This window comes from Anguilla anguilla, chromosome 5 (assembly GCF_013347855.1).
Source record: "Anguilla anguilla isolate fAngAng1 chromosome 5, fAngAng1.pri, whole genome shotgun sequence".
Taxonomy (NCBI): domain Eukaryota; kingdom Metazoa; phylum Chordata; class Actinopteri; order Anguilliformes; family Anguillidae; genus Anguilla; species Anguilla anguilla.
The window spans coordinates 335,017-352,043 of record NC_049205.1 but is presented as its reverse complement, the minus strand read 5'-3'; the positions used below and the strand labels follow the sequence as shown (position 1 = coordinate 352,043).

At 51.8% G+C, this 17,027-nt stretch overlaps 2 protein-coding genes across 8 annotated transcripts in view; one reads left to right on the top strand and one right to left on the bottom strand.

The window, feature by feature from the left end:
- zcchc7 (zinc finger, CCHC domain containing 7) overlaps positions 1-4,879 on the top strand; it is a 51,523-nt gene extending 46,644 nt beyond the window's left edge. For 6 of the 7 annotated variants that reach the window (XM_035418291.1, XM_035418289.1, XM_035418284.1 and 3 more), the window contains 3 exons: positions 1,261-1,356; positions 3,210-3,327; positions 3,988-4,764. In XM_035418291.1, the coding sequence (XP_035274182.1) occupies positions 1,261-1,356; positions 3,210-3,327; positions 3,988-4,685 (912 nt within the window). In that variant the 3' untranslated portion in view covers positions 4,686-4,764. The other variant, XM_035418285.1, reaches the window with a different exon arrangement.
- Positions 4,880-6,383: 1,504 nt separating this feature from the next.
- Positions 6,384-16,538, bottom strand: LOC118227623 (tyrosine-protein phosphatase non-receptor type 9-like). The gene is made up of 13 exons (XM_035418283.1): positions 16,441-16,538; positions 13,863-14,003; positions 13,580-13,669; positions 12,660-12,784; positions 12,468-12,573; positions 11,995-12,105; positions 10,926-11,746; positions 10,113-10,209; positions 9,521-9,590; positions 9,194-9,272; positions 8,835-8,985; positions 8,538-8,745; positions 6,384-8,192 (listed from the first exon to the last, which is right to left on the bottom strand). Exons 1-13 carry the CDS (start codon positions 16,471-16,473, stop codon positions 7,969-7,971), a joined length of 2,256 nt encoding a protein of 751 aa, XP_035274174.1. The 5' UTR covers positions 16,474-16,538; the 3' UTR covers positions 6,384-7,968.
- Positions 16,539-17,027: the final 489 nt, after the last annotated feature.

The window sequence follows — 17,027 nt, the reverse complement described above, 5'->3', positions numbered from 1 at the left end:
GGAGAGCAGACAGAAAGCAGGAGGACGGGTGCTATAATTGCCTGTCAGAGATTTTGCAGCAGCCCAGAGGCAGGAGGAGTTTAATGACCTGCGCTGTACATACAAAGAATTAATTTGTTTAAAGATCATGTTTGCATAAGGCTTATACAGTATGTGAAGAACCTCCCCACCACTTACATAGAGTTCAGAGACCACAGCGCCATCTACTGTGGTCCTTTGGCATAGCAGCATGGGCGATAGCAGTCTTTGCGTGTGGTGCAGGGAACGTTGTGTGTGTCCGTGAGACTGAAAGCTGCCGGACAGACGGGTGCACACTGTTGTGTGTTTGGGTTTGATGCAGAATTATAATTTCATTTCTCAAGACCAGTTCACATTTGCTGGCATACTGTAAGCACTTAATATTCCCACCTCAAATTTTTATATATGTAATTGCTACCAAAATGGCCCTGTTTTCATTTCTAGAGTATTTTCGAGGCTGTGGGGTCACTGATAAGGGCTGTCCTGGCTTTGGGGCTTCAGGCTAACTGTGCCTATGCTGTGCTGGGTTAGAGCGCCCTCTTGTGGTGGTAAGAGGAACATTTATCAGAGCTGAAGACACTGTTTGTAAGGTGTACCTCAAATAGACTGGGGGGGATTGCAGCTGTCGCCTCACACTGTATTCTGGGCAGAGCTGTTTATTTTTCTCCTGAATTTCGTTATATCAAGAGTCACTACTGAAGAATACCATCTCAAGTTAGAATTCCTTCTTTTAAATTTCTCTTAATCTAAAATTCCGTCTGTTTCTCTGTATTGATGAGTTGCCGTGTTAGACATGGCTCTCCGTCGCCTGGGTGAGGTGGTCTTGTGTCACACTGTTGGGTTGGGGCCTGCCCCCTTCCTCAAAGGCTTTGCCCCCTTCCCAACAGTCCCCACCCCTTTACCACAGGGACCACCCCTCCCTCCCCCATGCACACAGGATGTTTGCACATGCTCATTAGAGTCAGCTGCAGTGTCCGATTAGAAGCCAGCTCTGCATGGGGAGTGGCTCTGGGGTTCTGTCCTCACAGCACTAGCCCTGCCCACCCGCAATGCGACGCCCCTTTTTCAGGATGGCTTGTTCTCATTGGTCTTAAAACATTATAGCTTGTGTTTGTGTGTGTGTGCATGTGCGGGGGGGGGGGGGGGTCTGCTTCCTGTGCTGGAACACCCAACACACGTCACATGACCTGGTCCAGGAGGCGGAATCACTGAGCATGTCCTTCCCCTCTGCCTGTCTTTCAGACCAAGCAGGGTCCAATCCAGACGCCGGATGTGCTGGATGCTCACAGAAGCCCCGCCTACTGCTACAACTGCTCACGGAAGGGACACTTCGGGTTTGTGAGTGTTACATGAGAGCGTTCTCTCAGCGTTCTCTCTGCGTTCTCTCAGCGTTGAGAGTGCGCTATTCCAGGGAAGCCTAAACTGGTCCATAAATGGGTGTGGCAAAAGCACACTGGTGCAGGAAATGGGCGACTATTTAAGCCACCAATCATAAGCTGTATCACAAATGCCAGTAATGCTGTGGAACTCTCACAGGCCAATCAGATGTCAGGTCCCTGTTTAGATAGTACCTGCTGTTAAATGTTCATAAACATACAGAAACAGACTGACCTGTGTCTGACTCGCTGTGTCTGACTCGCTGTGACTGACTCGCTGTGACTGACTCGCTGTGACTCTCTGTGACGGACTCGCTGTGACTCTCTGTGTCGGACTCGCTGTGACTGACTCGCTGTGACTGACTCGCTGTGACTCTCTGTGTCGGACTCGCTGTGTCGGACTCGCTGTGTCGGACTCGCTGTGTCTGACTCGCTGTGTCGGACTCGCTGTGACTCTCTGTGTCGGACTCGCTGTGACTGACTCGCTGTGACTGACTCGCTGTGACTCGCTGTGACTGACTCGCTGTGACGGACTCGCTGTGACGGACTCGCTGTGACTGACTCGCTGTGTCGGACTCGCTGTGTCTGACTCGCTGTGTCGCTGTGACTGACTCGCTGTGTCTGACTCGCTGTGACTGACTCGCTGTGTCGCTGTGACTGACTCGCTGTGTCGCTGTGTCGGACTCGCTGTGTCGGACTCGCTGTGTCGGACTCGCTGTGACGGACTCGCTGTGTCTGACTCGCTGTGTCGCTGTGACTGACTCGCTGTGTCTGACTCGCTGTGACTGACTCGCTGTGTCGCTGTGACTGACTCGCTGTGTCTGACTCGCTGTGACTGACTCGCTGTGTCGCTGTGACTGACTCGCTGTGTCGCTGTGTCGGACTCGCTGTGACTCTCTGTGTCGGACTCGCTGTGACGGACTCGCTGTGTCTGACTCGCTGTGTCGCTGTGACTGACTCGCTGTGTCTGACTCGCTGTGACTGACTCGCTGTGTCGCTGTGACTGACTCGCTGTGTCGGACTCGCTGTGTCGGACTCGCTGTGTCTGACTCGCTGTGTCGCTGTGACTGACTCGCTGTGACTGACTCGCTGTGTCGGACTCGCTGTGACTGACTCGCTGTGACTGACTCGCTGTGTCTGACTCGCTGTGTCTGACTCGCTGTGTCTGACTCGCTGTGTCGGACTCGCGGTGACTGACTCGCTGTGTCGCTGTGACTGACTCGCTGTGTCTGACTCGCTGTGTCGCTGTGACTGACTCGCTGTGTCGGACTCGCTGTGTCTGACTCGCTGTGTCGCTGTGACTGACTCGCTGTGTCGGACTCGCTGTGTCGGACTCGCTGTGTCGGACTCGCTGTGTCTGACTCGCTGTGTCTGACTCGCTGTGTCGGACTCGCGGTGACTGACTCGCTGTGTCGCTGTGACTGACTCGCTGTGTCTGACTCGCTGTGTCGGACTCGCTGTGTCGCTGTGACTGACTCGCTGTGTCTGACTCGCTGTGTCTGACTCGCTGTGTCGGACTCGCTGTGTCTGACTCGCTGTGTCTGACTCGCTGTGTCTGACTCGCTGTGACTGACTCGCTGTGTCGCTGTGACTGACTCGCTGTGTCTGACTCGCTGTGTCGGACTCGCTGTGTCTGACTCGCTGTGTCTGACTCGCTGTGACTGACTCGCTGTGTCTGACTCGCTGTGTCTGACTCGCTGTGTCTGACTCGCTGTGACTGACTCGCTGTGTCTGACTCGCTGTGTCGGACTCGCTGGTTATGTGTGGGATGTGAGTGGAAGTGAGTTGGGATTCATACTTGTGTGTTTCTGACAGGAGTGTGACCAGCGCAGGATGTTTAACGGCTCGTACCCCTCCGCCCCCTACGTCTCGTACTACGACACGCCGCAGGACGCCCGGCAGAGAGACAACCGGGCGCGCCGAAAAGCCCAGGGTATGTACGCCCCCATGCTCAGTGGGTGCTCAGTGTTTAGGGTACAAACACAATTCATTTCCTTTAAATTCTACATATTCAATCAAATTTTTGCAGTTGAATTTAAGAATCAGCAGTTTGAGAGTTTTCTACCTTTGTCACATAAATCTTCCAAACGTGACTGTCTAACTGTAGTGTGCCTCCAGTGGATGACTGACTGTCTAACTGCAGTGTGCCTCCAGTGGATGACTGTCTAACTGCAGTGTGCCTCTAGTGGATGACTGACTGTCTAACTGCAGTGTGCCTCTAGTGGATGACTGACTGTCTAACTGCAGTGTGCCTCTAGTGGATGATTGTGGAACTGCAGTGTGCCTCCAGTGGATGACTGTCTAACTGTAGTGTGCCTCCAGTGGATGACTGACTGTCTAACTGCAGTGTGCCTCCAGTGGATGATTGTGGAACTGCAGTGTGCCTCCAGTGGATGACTGTCTAACTGCAGTGAGCCTCCAGTGGATGACTGACTGTCTAACTGCAGTGTGCCTAAGTGGATGATTGTGGAACTGCAGTGTGCCTCCAGTGGATGATTGTGGAACTGCAGTGTGCCTCCAGTGGATGATTGTGGAACTGCAGTGTGCCTCCAGTGGATGACTCATTTTTTCGTGTTTTCGGTTTGTTATGCAGAACTGCAGGATGCGGGTCTCCTGCAGCCAACTGAACCGCAGCACAGCATGTGGCCACCAGGTGGCGATAGAGAGGAAGGTCCGCCGAGGAAGGGGATGAAAATAAACAACAAGGTTGTGGAGAAAAAGAGAAAAAATGAAGCATCATCTGCCCAAGCCAAGAAGATGAAGAAGAAGAAGCAGCAACAGAAACAGAAACTACAGCAACAGAAACAGACACCGAAGCAACAGAAACCGCAGCAACAGAAACCGCAGCAACAGAAGCCCCAGCAACAGAAGCCCCAGCAACAGAAACCGCAGCAACAGAAACCGCAGAAACAGAAACCGCAGCAACAGAAACCGCAGCAACAGAAACCGCAACAGCAGCAGCAGCAGCAGAAGAGGAGGAGGAAGAGGACGAAGGCTGAGACGCACGGAGAGCAGTGGAGCTGGGGTGAGCAGGGCGTCGCCTGGGCCCCGGTCCGGCTGGCCTACGAGGAGGACTTTCCCCGGGGCCCCAAAAGGAGGCCCCCAGGGGCCCCCACGCCCCCTCAGAAGGTCCGGCACACCCCAGGCCTGTTTGGGGACGGGAAGAACCGCAAGAACCGCCAGAACCGCCGGGCTCGGGGCCGGGACCGCAAACCTGGCGAGCGCAGACGGGAGGACACGTACCCCGCTGACGAGGACCTCTTCAGCATTAAGCAGCGCCGCAGGCGGTAGCGCCAGGGGATTGGTCAGAGCGCGGGCGTGGGCGTGACTGGGGGGCGTGCAGTCCTGCCAAACCAGGGGATTGGTCAGAGCGCAGGCGTGGGCGTGACAAACCAGGGGATTGGTCAGAGCGCAGGCGTGGGCGTGACTGGGGGGGTGCAGTCCTGACAAACCAGGGGATTGGTCAGAGCGCAGGCATGGGCGTGACTGGGGGGGTGCAGTCCTGACAAACCAGGGGATTGGTCAGAGCGCGGGCGTGGGCGTGACTGGGGGGGGTGCAGTCCTGACAAACCAGGGGATTGGTCAGAGCGCAGGCATGGGCGTGACTGGGGGGGTGCAGTCCTGACAAACCAGGGGATTGGTCAGAGCGCAGGCATGGGCGTGACTGGGGGGGGGGGGGTGCAGTCCTACCAAACCAGAGTAACCCTCCCGCTGTCACCCTGCACCTTCCCCACAACGCTGTCCTCAGTGTGCTGGCCGCTGCAGCGCCCTCTACTGGACAGGTATAGAGTTGGATCCACACTATTTTACACACACACACACCACACACACATATGCGCACATGCGCACACACACACACACACCACACACACATATGCGCACATGTGCACACACACACACACCACACACACATATGCGCGCACACACACACACATACACACATTCACACGCACACAAACGAGGGCTGGATTTCAGCATGGTCTACTGGTTTGTAGTTTCACGTCACTTATTTGCTTAATTGATGTGATTATTTCTGTACGTGGACATCAGCTGCTAACCTCCGTTACTAAACTGAGTCACTTACAACTCTGAGTAACATAGAACAAGTCACTGCAAGGGGTAACATTGAGCTTCATGGGTGATGTTGGAATATTGTGCAAAATTTGAGGATTTGTCTGACTAATGTGTGCACATTCTCTCCTCCCTGAAGCCAATGTGACTGAATAAATAAAAATCAGATTTTTATAGATTTCTGCATAGACCAGTAGTTCTCATTTTTAAGGTGACTGTCCAAAATGATTGTGGAGTCTTTATCTGAGAAAAGAGACTGTGGGTCCAGGTGAGCGCTGGTCATTTATCATCCACCAGGGGGCAGTGTCGCCATAACGGTTCCACAGTATCACAGCTCACTCTCACAAACTCGTACTATCCCCAAATGGTTCCCCAGCCTGGGTCTGTTAACCCGTTGGCACCAAACAGCTCCCCTAGCCTGTGTCTGTTAGCCCGTTATCCCCAAATGGTTCCCCAGCCTGGGTCTGTTAACCCGTTAGCCCCAAACGGCTCCCCTAGCCTGGGTCTGTTAGCCCGTTAGCCCCAAACGGCTCCCCTAGCCTGGGTCTGTTAGCCCGTTAGCCCCAAACGGCTCCCCTAGCCTGGGTCTGTTAGCCCGTTAGCCCCAAACGGCTCCCCTAGCCTGGGTCTGTTAGCCCGTTAGCTTGTTATCCCCAAAGGCAACACTTCCAAACAGTCTGCAAAATATGTGGCCTGTATGTGAACATTGTGAATGTTGACAACATTGATGTTTTGAGATTATTTAAAATGCTTTTTTAAACCTAAAATGAGCCCAATCAAATTTTTAGGTCTGTTTCATTCCCATTTTCAACTCACCTACCATAATCCAGAATCCTCCCTGCTTCTAGTCTGTCCAATAAGAATCCAGGGTGAGGACCCCCTTCCTCCAGTTCCCAAACACAAATAAAGACTCGTGACTTTCTCTGACTTGTTTAATGAGGACAGAGTCTGAGGGGAGGAAACGGGCCACTGCCATTGGCTGAGGGGTTCAGGGAGTGGGAGGGGCCAGTGTTCATACGCTTTTGGCCACAGGATGGCGCTCTCTGGCGCCCAGTTCTGCAGCTCACGCTCTGCACCACCATCACACAAGCAGATCAAAATGGAGACCGGTGGCAGCACTTTTATCTTTGAGTTGATTTAGTCTTCTCTCTGTTTCTGAGTCCACACTCACCGCAAGTAACCGCTTCACAACATGAGCAGAGTTCACAACAGGTTTAAAAAAAAATAAAAACAGGTTCACCATTTCACCGTCAAGAAAAGGAAATTGGTCTTCAGCTCCCACAATGCCAAGCAGCATCACGCAAGAAACTTCCGCACAACTCCAAAAAGATTCTCTCTTCTAGCTTCTTTTTAGCTTATCAAATCAATAAAACATTTTTGTTTGTTTTAAGCATCGTACCAACATTCATTATCAATACTGTCAAAGTTTTACAAATGCACAAATAAAATATGATAAAATATTGTATGTTGTACAAAAAAACTATGCTTTAAAAAAAATTACCAGAGGTGAACCAAGAGACATTTTGACACTAGCACACACTAGAATGTACCCCTGAGATTACAAATGAAAATAAAAATAAATGGATTGATTGCTATTAGGCCTTTATGCACACTTGGCAAGCCTGAAGGCACATGAACACTGAGGCACAACAAACCCCATAATGCACCACTGTATGGATCAGAGGTCAAAGGTCAGAACTACAGGCAGTGTAATGAAACTAAATCAGCTTAAGGCCAATTTATGCGAGTTTGTCAAGAAACCAAAGACGACACTGTTTTGAGATGATGTAAGACCTGACAGACCACACAGGTTTATGATAGAGTATTTGTATCTTAATCTCTGTCATTTGTCTGAATAAGATAATCCACTATATATATCTATATATATTTATACATTTGTTAATGTTATGTCTATTATATTAAAACAAGGCTTTTTGTCAAAGGCTGTTATGGACAGTATATAAATGTACGTTACATGGATATGTAAGGGCTTACAACTAAGGTCCAGATACGCATTCAAGGTGATACCTTTGGCTTTAAGGTTAGTCTACATATGAACAGAAATACTGTACAAAAATACAAAACACACAACACTCACCTGAAAAACACAACAAAACTACAAGAACAGAAAATGGACCTAGACCAAACAGACTAATATATTATCATTTTCTCCAAAAGAAATTTGTTCAAGTTTTCTTTTTTCTACGTCATGGGTTCTGCTTGAAATCAAACAGAATGGTGTAAGTCGGGGGTTAGGGGTGGTTGAGCGGAAAAAACAAAACAAAAAAACTAAGATACAAAGTTCAAGTTTGCCCTTCCACATGTGCAAGTCAATATAAAATGCTACAGCTTGTAAGACGCCCCCCAATCTGACTGGCCGTCAGTCCGCAGATGAGCCTGAGAGGCGGAGGAGTGGACTCGTTCCTCCTCCTCCTCCTCCTCGGGGTTTCTGCAGGATGGGGGCGGGGGCGGGGGCGGGGGCGGGGGCGGGGGCGGGGGCGGGTCACTCGCTGTCGGTCTCCAGCTCCGAGTCGGACCACTGCAGGGGCGGGAGCAGGCGGCGGCGCTGGGCGTACTCCAGGACGGCCGTGTAGCAGAAGTAGTACTGGTCCCAGGTCTGGATGCTGAACGCTCGCTGGGTCCGCATGCGCCTCACCGTCTGCCTCACGTCCACCGTCCCCACGTCCTCCAGACGGGACAGACAGATGTCCAGAGTGCAGAAGGTACCTGGGGAGGGAGAGGGGGAGGGAGGGAGGGAGAGAGATGCTTAGGACAGGTGAGTGGGTGGGGGGGGCAGACCTGGCTGCCCAGACAGGACAGTCTGTGCTCACACTGCAGTCAGGGAGGTGTGGGAACAGAGCTGCACTTCCTCACAACATGTAAAACTTTAAATGTCCACCAACTATTACTTTAGTGTCTAATAATGTTACAGCCATAAACAGAGGAATGACAGTGAGTATATGTGGGTGTGTGTGTCCTGCCTGGCTTGTATATAAAAGATTGTAAATCCAGAAGCAGCGCAGACAGCACTGTGTGTCACCCCAGGCCCAAGGCCGTGGGCGGAGTCAATACCGGTTCTTCCGATGCCTGCACTACAGTGCACCACCACAGGGGGGCCCCCGGGAGAGCCGGTCCAGCTGGCGCTGACGGCCTGGAAGGCCGTCTCCTGGTGCTGCCGGACCTGTGCCCGGAACTCCAGCAGGGCCGAGGCGGACTTGGGAACGCCGAAATCCGGCCAGCTGACGTACAGGTAGTGAGCCACGTCCCGACGCTCCCCCGTCTGATAAAAACAGAGAGTGTGCGTGTGTATGTGAGGGTGAGAGTGTGTGTCTGTGTGTGTGTGTGTGTGTGTGTTATCAGCCTGCTCACCTCACTGTTGCAGAGCTCCAGGTGTGACAGTCTGAAGTCCTGGAACATCTCGATTCGGACGTTCCGGACCAGGAAGTGTCCGTGCTCCTGGGTGTGGCCTGCGTCCAGCGGCCAGTACTGTCCGCATTTGACCCGCCCCCTCTCCACCACCCTGCAGCCAACGGCCTGTCAATCACTCTCGCCCGTACGTATCTGACACTTCACCCATTCCAACAGGCCGATAAGAGATCCTCTTTTGGCCACGGGTGAGTGGGTGTCTTACAGGTTTGATATTCAATGTGTTCTGAATATTCCTGAATACATTTGTAACAATCTGCTCTGGTGATTAACTAAAGAACAGAGCACTGGAGGTACCTCACCTTGTCGTCATGACGATGATCAGCACCATTTGTTCCCACACCATGCGCCAGAAGTCTGCGTACGTTTTTGGCAAAGGGCCTGAAACAGGGACAGAGCATGTTCAGTGTAATGGCGGCCATGTTGTCTGTGTTAAACACTGACTGCCAGCTCACACTGCTAATGCACACTCAGAAACACTGAGCGTCTGTTTATGGTTATTCAAACATAACATTAACTGGTGTGCTTTTCATAGTCATGCTAAATTTCTGAAATGAATCTTCTGCTTTCAGTGAAACACAGAAGACCACACACAAAAAATATCTGCTGAGATAGAAAGATCAGCTTACCCTGAGTGGCGATGTAGGCTTGGCTCTTCTTATATCCATCCATAAAACTTGCATTGATATAATCTGTGGACTGGAAAAGTGCCAGTTAAACAGTTAGTTAAATCCAGTTATGTGAAGGACATGCAGTAAAGTGCACAAATGAGCAGTTTTCTTTAGCCCTCTCCTGCCATCTAGTGGCTGTGTGTGGTAAAAGCAGGTGCTGCGTTTAACAGGTTGGAATGCCCTTAAAGATGGCGGACCTCCATCGATTTCCGGGTCAGACGAGGGCGAGCAGCTGGAACGAGCCCAGGGTCTCCCAGAGGCTTCTGCAGTTACTGCACTTTACCACTAGAGGAACCACAGAGCTGCAGAGTCCAGCATTGGTCCTGCAATGACCAGGAGCTGCAGCCACCAAAAGCACAAACTCCTGCTGTACCCCTTCTGTACCCCAAATGGCATCATTTAGTGATGCTCCTGCTCTGATACAGGACACGTATCTAAGAGGTGCTGTGTCACATGACCTCATGCTTTTTCACCCCGCGGAGAGGACACCCAGCCAATGGAAGTCAGATCACTGCTGAGGGGGAGGAGCCTGAAGGTGAATGACACGTACCTCGTCCTCATCATCCTCCAGCAGGCTCAGCTTCACACGGGATTGGTCGAGGCAGAGGACGTCGCTGTACCTGTTCTTCATCTGATTGTGAGGTTTTCTGCAGAGAGAGAGAGACCGAGAGGAAGAGGGAAAGACAGACAGAGAGAGAGAGGGAGATTCCAGTATAAAAGTAATCCCTGTTTGTGATGCAGGAAATACGGCCAGAATGATTTTATTTTAAAAAGCACACGCAGATGAGTCAGCGATGACACGCGGTAGCTCCACCCAGCGTTGGAGTGATGAGGCCTTGCTTTCCCGTCCCTCTCGCTAAGTGCTTCCCGCGCAGAGACTCATCCCCCGAGAGAGCGCTGCGTACCCGGGAGACCGAGATCCGCCCGGGGGGTGGGGGCGGGGGGGCAGCGCAGACTGTCATCATGCCCCCAGCTTAATACACTTCCTGACTGTCCCAATCAGACCCTTTCAGCAGTAAGACTGCCAGCGTTAGCACTTATTCACCAAATGTGCCTTTTAAGAGAGGTACACTTCACACAAGAGCCCACGTGGACATTGCTTAGAATCACTGTCAAAGAACATTGGTGTTGATCAAGTTTGCTTCATGAGGCCGACAATGAAAACTCCACCTCTTTAAAGTCACAACACCTGTGGAAATAACCAGACAGCGGAGCAAGGATTTCTGAAACTAACATCATTACCCATAACAGCAAACTGCTAAAGCTGCAATGTAAACATGAAGAATGAAGCTAAACACCCTAATTCACCAGAATTTAAGTAATGTCCCGCCCCCCGCTCCCCCCCCAGGCGTGGGCCCCTTACTTGGAGCAGTGGAAGGTTCCGGAGGCCGGCTCCTTGCGGATCTCCTCGTACTCCTGGTAGATGCCCCGCTTGCCCTTCCTCTTCACGTACGCCACCAGCTCCTTCACCCCCATCCCGTCCCGCTCCGGCATGTGCACCGACAGGGAGGTGGGGGTGGGGTCATGTGACCCCACCGGCCGCAAAGACTTCTGGGGCAGCGGCGGCACCCCCGGCTCCCCTTCCTCCTCCTCCTCCCCTTCCTCCTCGTCCTCTTCCTCCCCTTCCCCCTCATCCTCATCCTGGTCCTGGTCCTGGTCCCTCCCCCCTGACATCGGGTCCCCTCCCCCTTCCAAAACCCCTCCGCTGTGTGTCAGGTGTAGGGGCGTGTCCGGGGGCGTGTCTGACTGGGGAGGCGGAGCCTGGCGACTCCACCCATCCCCATTGGCGTTGGGGCTGCCCCCACAGTCCCCGCCGTCGCTCTCGTCACCAGCGTCGGCCACGCCCGTGCCCCGGGCCCCGCCCCCCGGCAGGGCGGAGCCGTTCCAGTGGGCGTGGTGCGGGGGGGTGCTAGTTCTGCCCTGCTGCTGCAGGTGGTTGTGCAGGTTCGCGTTGTTGTCGTTGTCAGCGCAGTTGGAGTTCAGGCCGTCGCCCGTGGGGGGGTCCAGGCAGTAGGAGCTGAGCAGCGCCCCCACGCAGTCGCCCCCCCCCTGCGGGTGGCGGTGGGCGTTGACGCAGCTCTGGATCCAGGCGATGTGGCTGTACTGGGAGCACCCCCCCAGGTGCTCTGGCAGAGACTGCATGGGGATGTGACCGGCCAGCTCTGGGGCCTTCACCGTGCACACCTGTACACACACACACACACACACACGCAGGTAAATACACACGTATACACACACACACACACACACACGCAGGTAAATACACACGTATACACACACACACGCGCAGGTAAATACACACACGCGTACACACGCAGGTAAATACACACACGCGTACACACGCAGGTAAATACACAGCGACAGGGTCGTTGGCGGCAGTGGGCCGTGGTCTGTGGGGAGTGACGCTCGAGGGATGGCGGTGTGGAACTCACCCTCTCTCTCAGCTTCTCGCGCACGAACAGCCGCAGGACGGCGAAGGGGGCGCGGAACCACAGCGGCGACGACACGATGAAGACGCACTTCAGACGCGCGGGAAACGCGCCCTGGGGGGGAAGACGGGGGGGGGGGGGGGGCAGCGCCGGACAGCTCAGCAGTGCAGAGGGTGACTGGGGGCGCTTCGCTGCTAGGCCTAACCCCTAACCCCTAACCCACAGGCCCAACCCTAACCCCTAACCCACAGGCCCAACCCTAACCCCTAACCCCTAACCCACAGGCCCAACCCTGACCCCTAACCCCTAACCCACAGGCCCAACCCTAACCCCTAACCCACAGGCCCAACCCTAACCCCTAACCCCTAACCCACAGGCCCAACCCTGACCCCTAACCCCTAACCCCTAACCCCTAACCCACAGGCCCAACCCTAACGTGTGCACAGCTGGTAAATGCGGAAGCGAAGCCTGGTTACTTTGAGCAGGTTGAGGATCTTCACACACAGCTCGTAGTCGAAGTTGCCGTACGTGGAGCTGGTCATGTCGTAGATGAAGACCAGGCCGTCCCTCTGGGTCTGCAGGCTGTGGGGGAGAGAGGCGCAACACCGGGGTGAAACTCCAGGCCCGCGCTTGAGCTCAGAACCCAGCGGCCCGGCCCCCCACCATACCTTTCAATGGCTTTGTCTAGCTGGTATATGATGGCCTGCAGCACGGCCTTGTGGGTAGTGACGTCAGGCCGATGCAGTCGAGCGGTGAACAGGGCCAGAGCTGCACCACTGGAGTCACGACCAGGCTGTGTGTAGGAACACCGAGAACACGCATGAGCAGCACAGGCCAAGAGCAGCACAGGCCAAGAGCAGCACACGCATGAGCAGCACACGCCAAGAGCAGCACACGCATGAGCTCTACCTGAACACCACGGCCACAGAGCACTGCGCTCTACCTGAAAACCACAGCCACAGAGCACTGAGCTCCACCTGAACACTACAGTCACAGAGCACTGCGCTCCACCTGAACACCACGGGCACAGAGCACTGAGCTCCACCTGAACACTACGGCCACAGAGCACTGAGCTCCACCTGAACACTACAGCCACAGAGCACTGAGCTCCACCTGAACACTATGGCCACAGAACACTGAGCTCCACCTGAACACTACAGCCACAGAGCACTGAGCTCCACCTGAACACTACGGCCACAGAGCACTGAGCTCCACCTGAACACTACAGCCACAGAGCACTGAGCTCCACCTGAACACTACGGCCACAGAGCACTGAGCTCCACCTGAACACCACGGCCACAGAGCACTGAGCTCCACCTGAACACCACGGCCACAGAACACTGAGCTTCACCTGAACACTACGGCCACAGAGCACTGAGCTCCACCTGAACACTACAGCCACAGAGCACTGAGCTCCACCTGAACACTATGGCCACAGAGCACTGAGCTCCACCTAAACACTATGGCCACAGAACACTGCGCTCCACCTGAACACTACGGCCACAGAGCGCTGAGCTCCACCTGAACACTACAGCCACAGAGCACTGAGCTCCACCTGAACACTACGGCCACAGAGCGCTCCACTCACCAGCACCGTGAACTTCCCACTGAGCAGCTCCGTCCGCAGGGGCTCCTCGTCCGGGTCGATGTTGAAAATTCCCTCTCTTATCCTGGTGTTCTGCAGGAGAGCCAATGGAGGGGGTTAGTGGGGCCTTTATGTATTTTATATGTGGAACGTTTGGCTGCTCGTTTTGAAGGGCAGCAGAAACAGCTTCTTGCTCAAGCCCGATTGCGCCCGTGAGCGAACGCTCCAGTGATGTACGAGGCGGACCCAGCATGCAGCGGCACACAGCGAGCGGGTCGGCACTGACCTTGTACGCCTGGAAGAGGTCGATGGCTCTGGACACGTCAAACTTGCGAGCGATGAGGAACTTTACGGCAGTGCTCTGGGACACCAGCACCACCCCGGGCTCCTCCAGAGCCCTCAGCTCCGCCAGAAACTCCTCCACAGCCTGACCCAGCACACACACATACAGGTAAGATTAACCCAACTCCTCCACAGCCTGACCCAGCACACACACACACAGGCAGCATTAACCCAACTGCTCCCCAGTTTGACCCAGTGCACACACACACAGGCAGGATTAACCCAACTCCTCCACAGCCTGACCCAGCACACACACACAGGTGAGATTAACCCAACTCCTCCACAGCCTGACCCAGCACACACACACACACACAGGTGTCTCTCAGGAGTGCAGACAGACAGCAGAAAGCCCAGTGCTCAGTGTGTGCACGTACTCTCAGACTAAAGATGTGAGGTTTACAGGAACTATAAAATACCCAGTGGAGCCAGGGCTTGGTTTAGCACAAACAGCACACAATGCCTCGCAGTGATTCATCGGGAATTTCAAATTGCTATTATATAGACGGGTTATTGTTTTCCATGATGACTATGAGGCCATGATTCAGGACTCGAAATGCCACAAAAGTCATTACATCCTCCATGGACAACAAATCGAATTTCAAAATATTACGCTTTTGATGAAAATTGACGCCATTAAATCACCACGGACTAGCGATAGCCTCCAGCAGCGATTAGGAAATTAATTGATCATACAAGAGAGAAAATATTACTCCCAAGAAAGGCCAAAGCATTGCTGTCATGCTCAATGATAAACAAAAGCGTGTTATAAACAAAAATCAGAGAAAAATACGTCTGCCATCTGTCTGAGAAACATCCGTAGAACTCGGAGGTCAGTTCACAGTAAGAGAAAGTTCACCATATAAATTAGGTTAAACACACCAGTTTAATCCAGTGTAGCAGCCCAGCTGATCCAGGGAATAAGTGATTATCAGGTCACCCACTTACAGACTGACTGCAGCCCAGAGTTAATCGATCTCTAAAGTGCACAGTGTCCAGCACCTCCACCCAGCAGCTCATTCTGATAGCATCTAATAGCAGCAGCCACAGCGCACACTGAAATGTCTTTGTCCCAAATTATCAACCCAGGCCAATGCACTTTTCATGTAAATTCAACTGCTATAAATACTGCCCATTACGGATAATATAGCCTTCTGGTATAGCGTTCGCTCTTGTTGGGGCAAGGGGGTTTATGACGTAGGCTGATGGCAAACCTTCTTTAGAGTAAATTCCAGGTTTAGGGGTTAATCTCCATTACTATAGGCTACCGTACGTAGTTATACGGACCCAGCTGTTGAACTGCAATCAGAATCGAAACGATCAAGCTTTGGCAATCGTTTTTTTTATGACGTGGTAGATATGTTTAGGAAATGACAACATGCAAAGCTGTATTTCCCACCGACAGATACAATAATTTACCTTAAAAATTTCGGCCATTCAAAAAGCTTTTAATTAACGGCAGATAGCTATGACAATGAGGGAGACATCGGAATATTTCTTCACATTTTTTTTTTTTTTTTCATCGGAGACCTCGACTTCTGAGCGATCAGTAGTCCATACACGATGAATATAATGTCCATAGGACAGGACATGATAAAGGCGTATGGCTCCAGAACAGCCAAATAATTTGGATGTCAACAAAGACCCCGTAAGTCTGTGTAATTTAGGAAATGTAGCTAACCAGCAATACATAAACAAAAAGTTGAAATGCTAAGAGTCTTGTGTCCATATCCTATATGTATTTTTTGATAAATATCGAAGAAATAGTTAATCGATGCATATTAGTAAAAGTCAGCTAGTCTAAAACTTTGCATGCATATTGCCCACATCTTTCTAGCTAACATTTTTCTATCAAGCTACCATAGGTTGACATTAAAATTCCGCCCCCTTTAATAATAGTTTAATGCACATAACAAAATGTGTTCAATGCACCATTTATCAGCGTAACCTTAGAAGGTGAGATTTTTTAACGGAGCTGACCAGCTTGGCAGCGAAAATAAGTTATAGCTACGTAGCCAACACTTTAACGTTATTATTTCAAGCTTGGCTCCTGCCAGACCGGTAACGTTAACCAAGTAGCTGGTTTTAGAGCGACATTTAGTGTCTCTCAGAATATCCAACATTAGTTGGCGATATAGCGTTAGCGCCTAGTAGATAGCTGGCAAATGTCAGCTAACCAGCGGTCTCCAAGAATTAGGTGGCGGGCAATGCCGCTATAGTTAGCGGGCTAGCACAATACTTGTTGCAAGCGAAGGCATGGAGCAGGCTGCCATGGCAATTCCTGAAAAGCTGGAATTGCAACCCAGGCCTCCAGATCACTCTTACATCTGTTATTTATCGCCCTTTTCTCAGTTAAATGAGTGGTCAGCTTGTGCTACCAAAAGCACGTATTCTATCAATATCAATTCAGCCAACCTGAAAATACCACTCTAGCTATGAACGACAAGTAACGGTTGCACGACTGACGTACAGGAACAGTTATCTGAATTGAGGGGAAATAAATAACACCGTTACTCAGTCCTTACCAGCTCTTCTTGGCTTGTCAGGGCTTCCGCCATCTTGAAGCCTCAGCAACAGCGTCGCTGTGGCCCCGCCCACTAAAGCCTCGCCGTCACTCCGCTCTGCAGCCCCGGGCCCCCTGTCACCGATTCACGGGGTCTGATTTCAGCAGCGATTAACAAAATGTATAATGAAGCTGCAGCTGATTCAGCTTCCTTCTGATTCAAGGCATAGCTATGTATTCCGGCCAGTATTTTGTACTTTTATTTTAAGGCACACATGTATGATTTAATAGTTTTCAGCTTGATATTAATTTACATTTTTACGGTCTTCTGTGAACCAATATAGTTCGTGTAGCTTCTGTAATAATGTAGTGTTGCAATGTTGATTGTGTTAGAGGCTATTAGTAGTAGTAGTAGAAGTGGTAGTAGTAGTAATAATAATAATAGTGATAATAGAACAATAATAATAATGATAAACAGTAATTCAGTGTTTCAGGTTATGGCAGTCTATTATTTCATGTAGCCTACTTATGGCTGATTATAGGACGGCCTATAATAATAATTTTCCTACTTATATCATGATTGATTGCATTATTATCGCTTGCTGACTC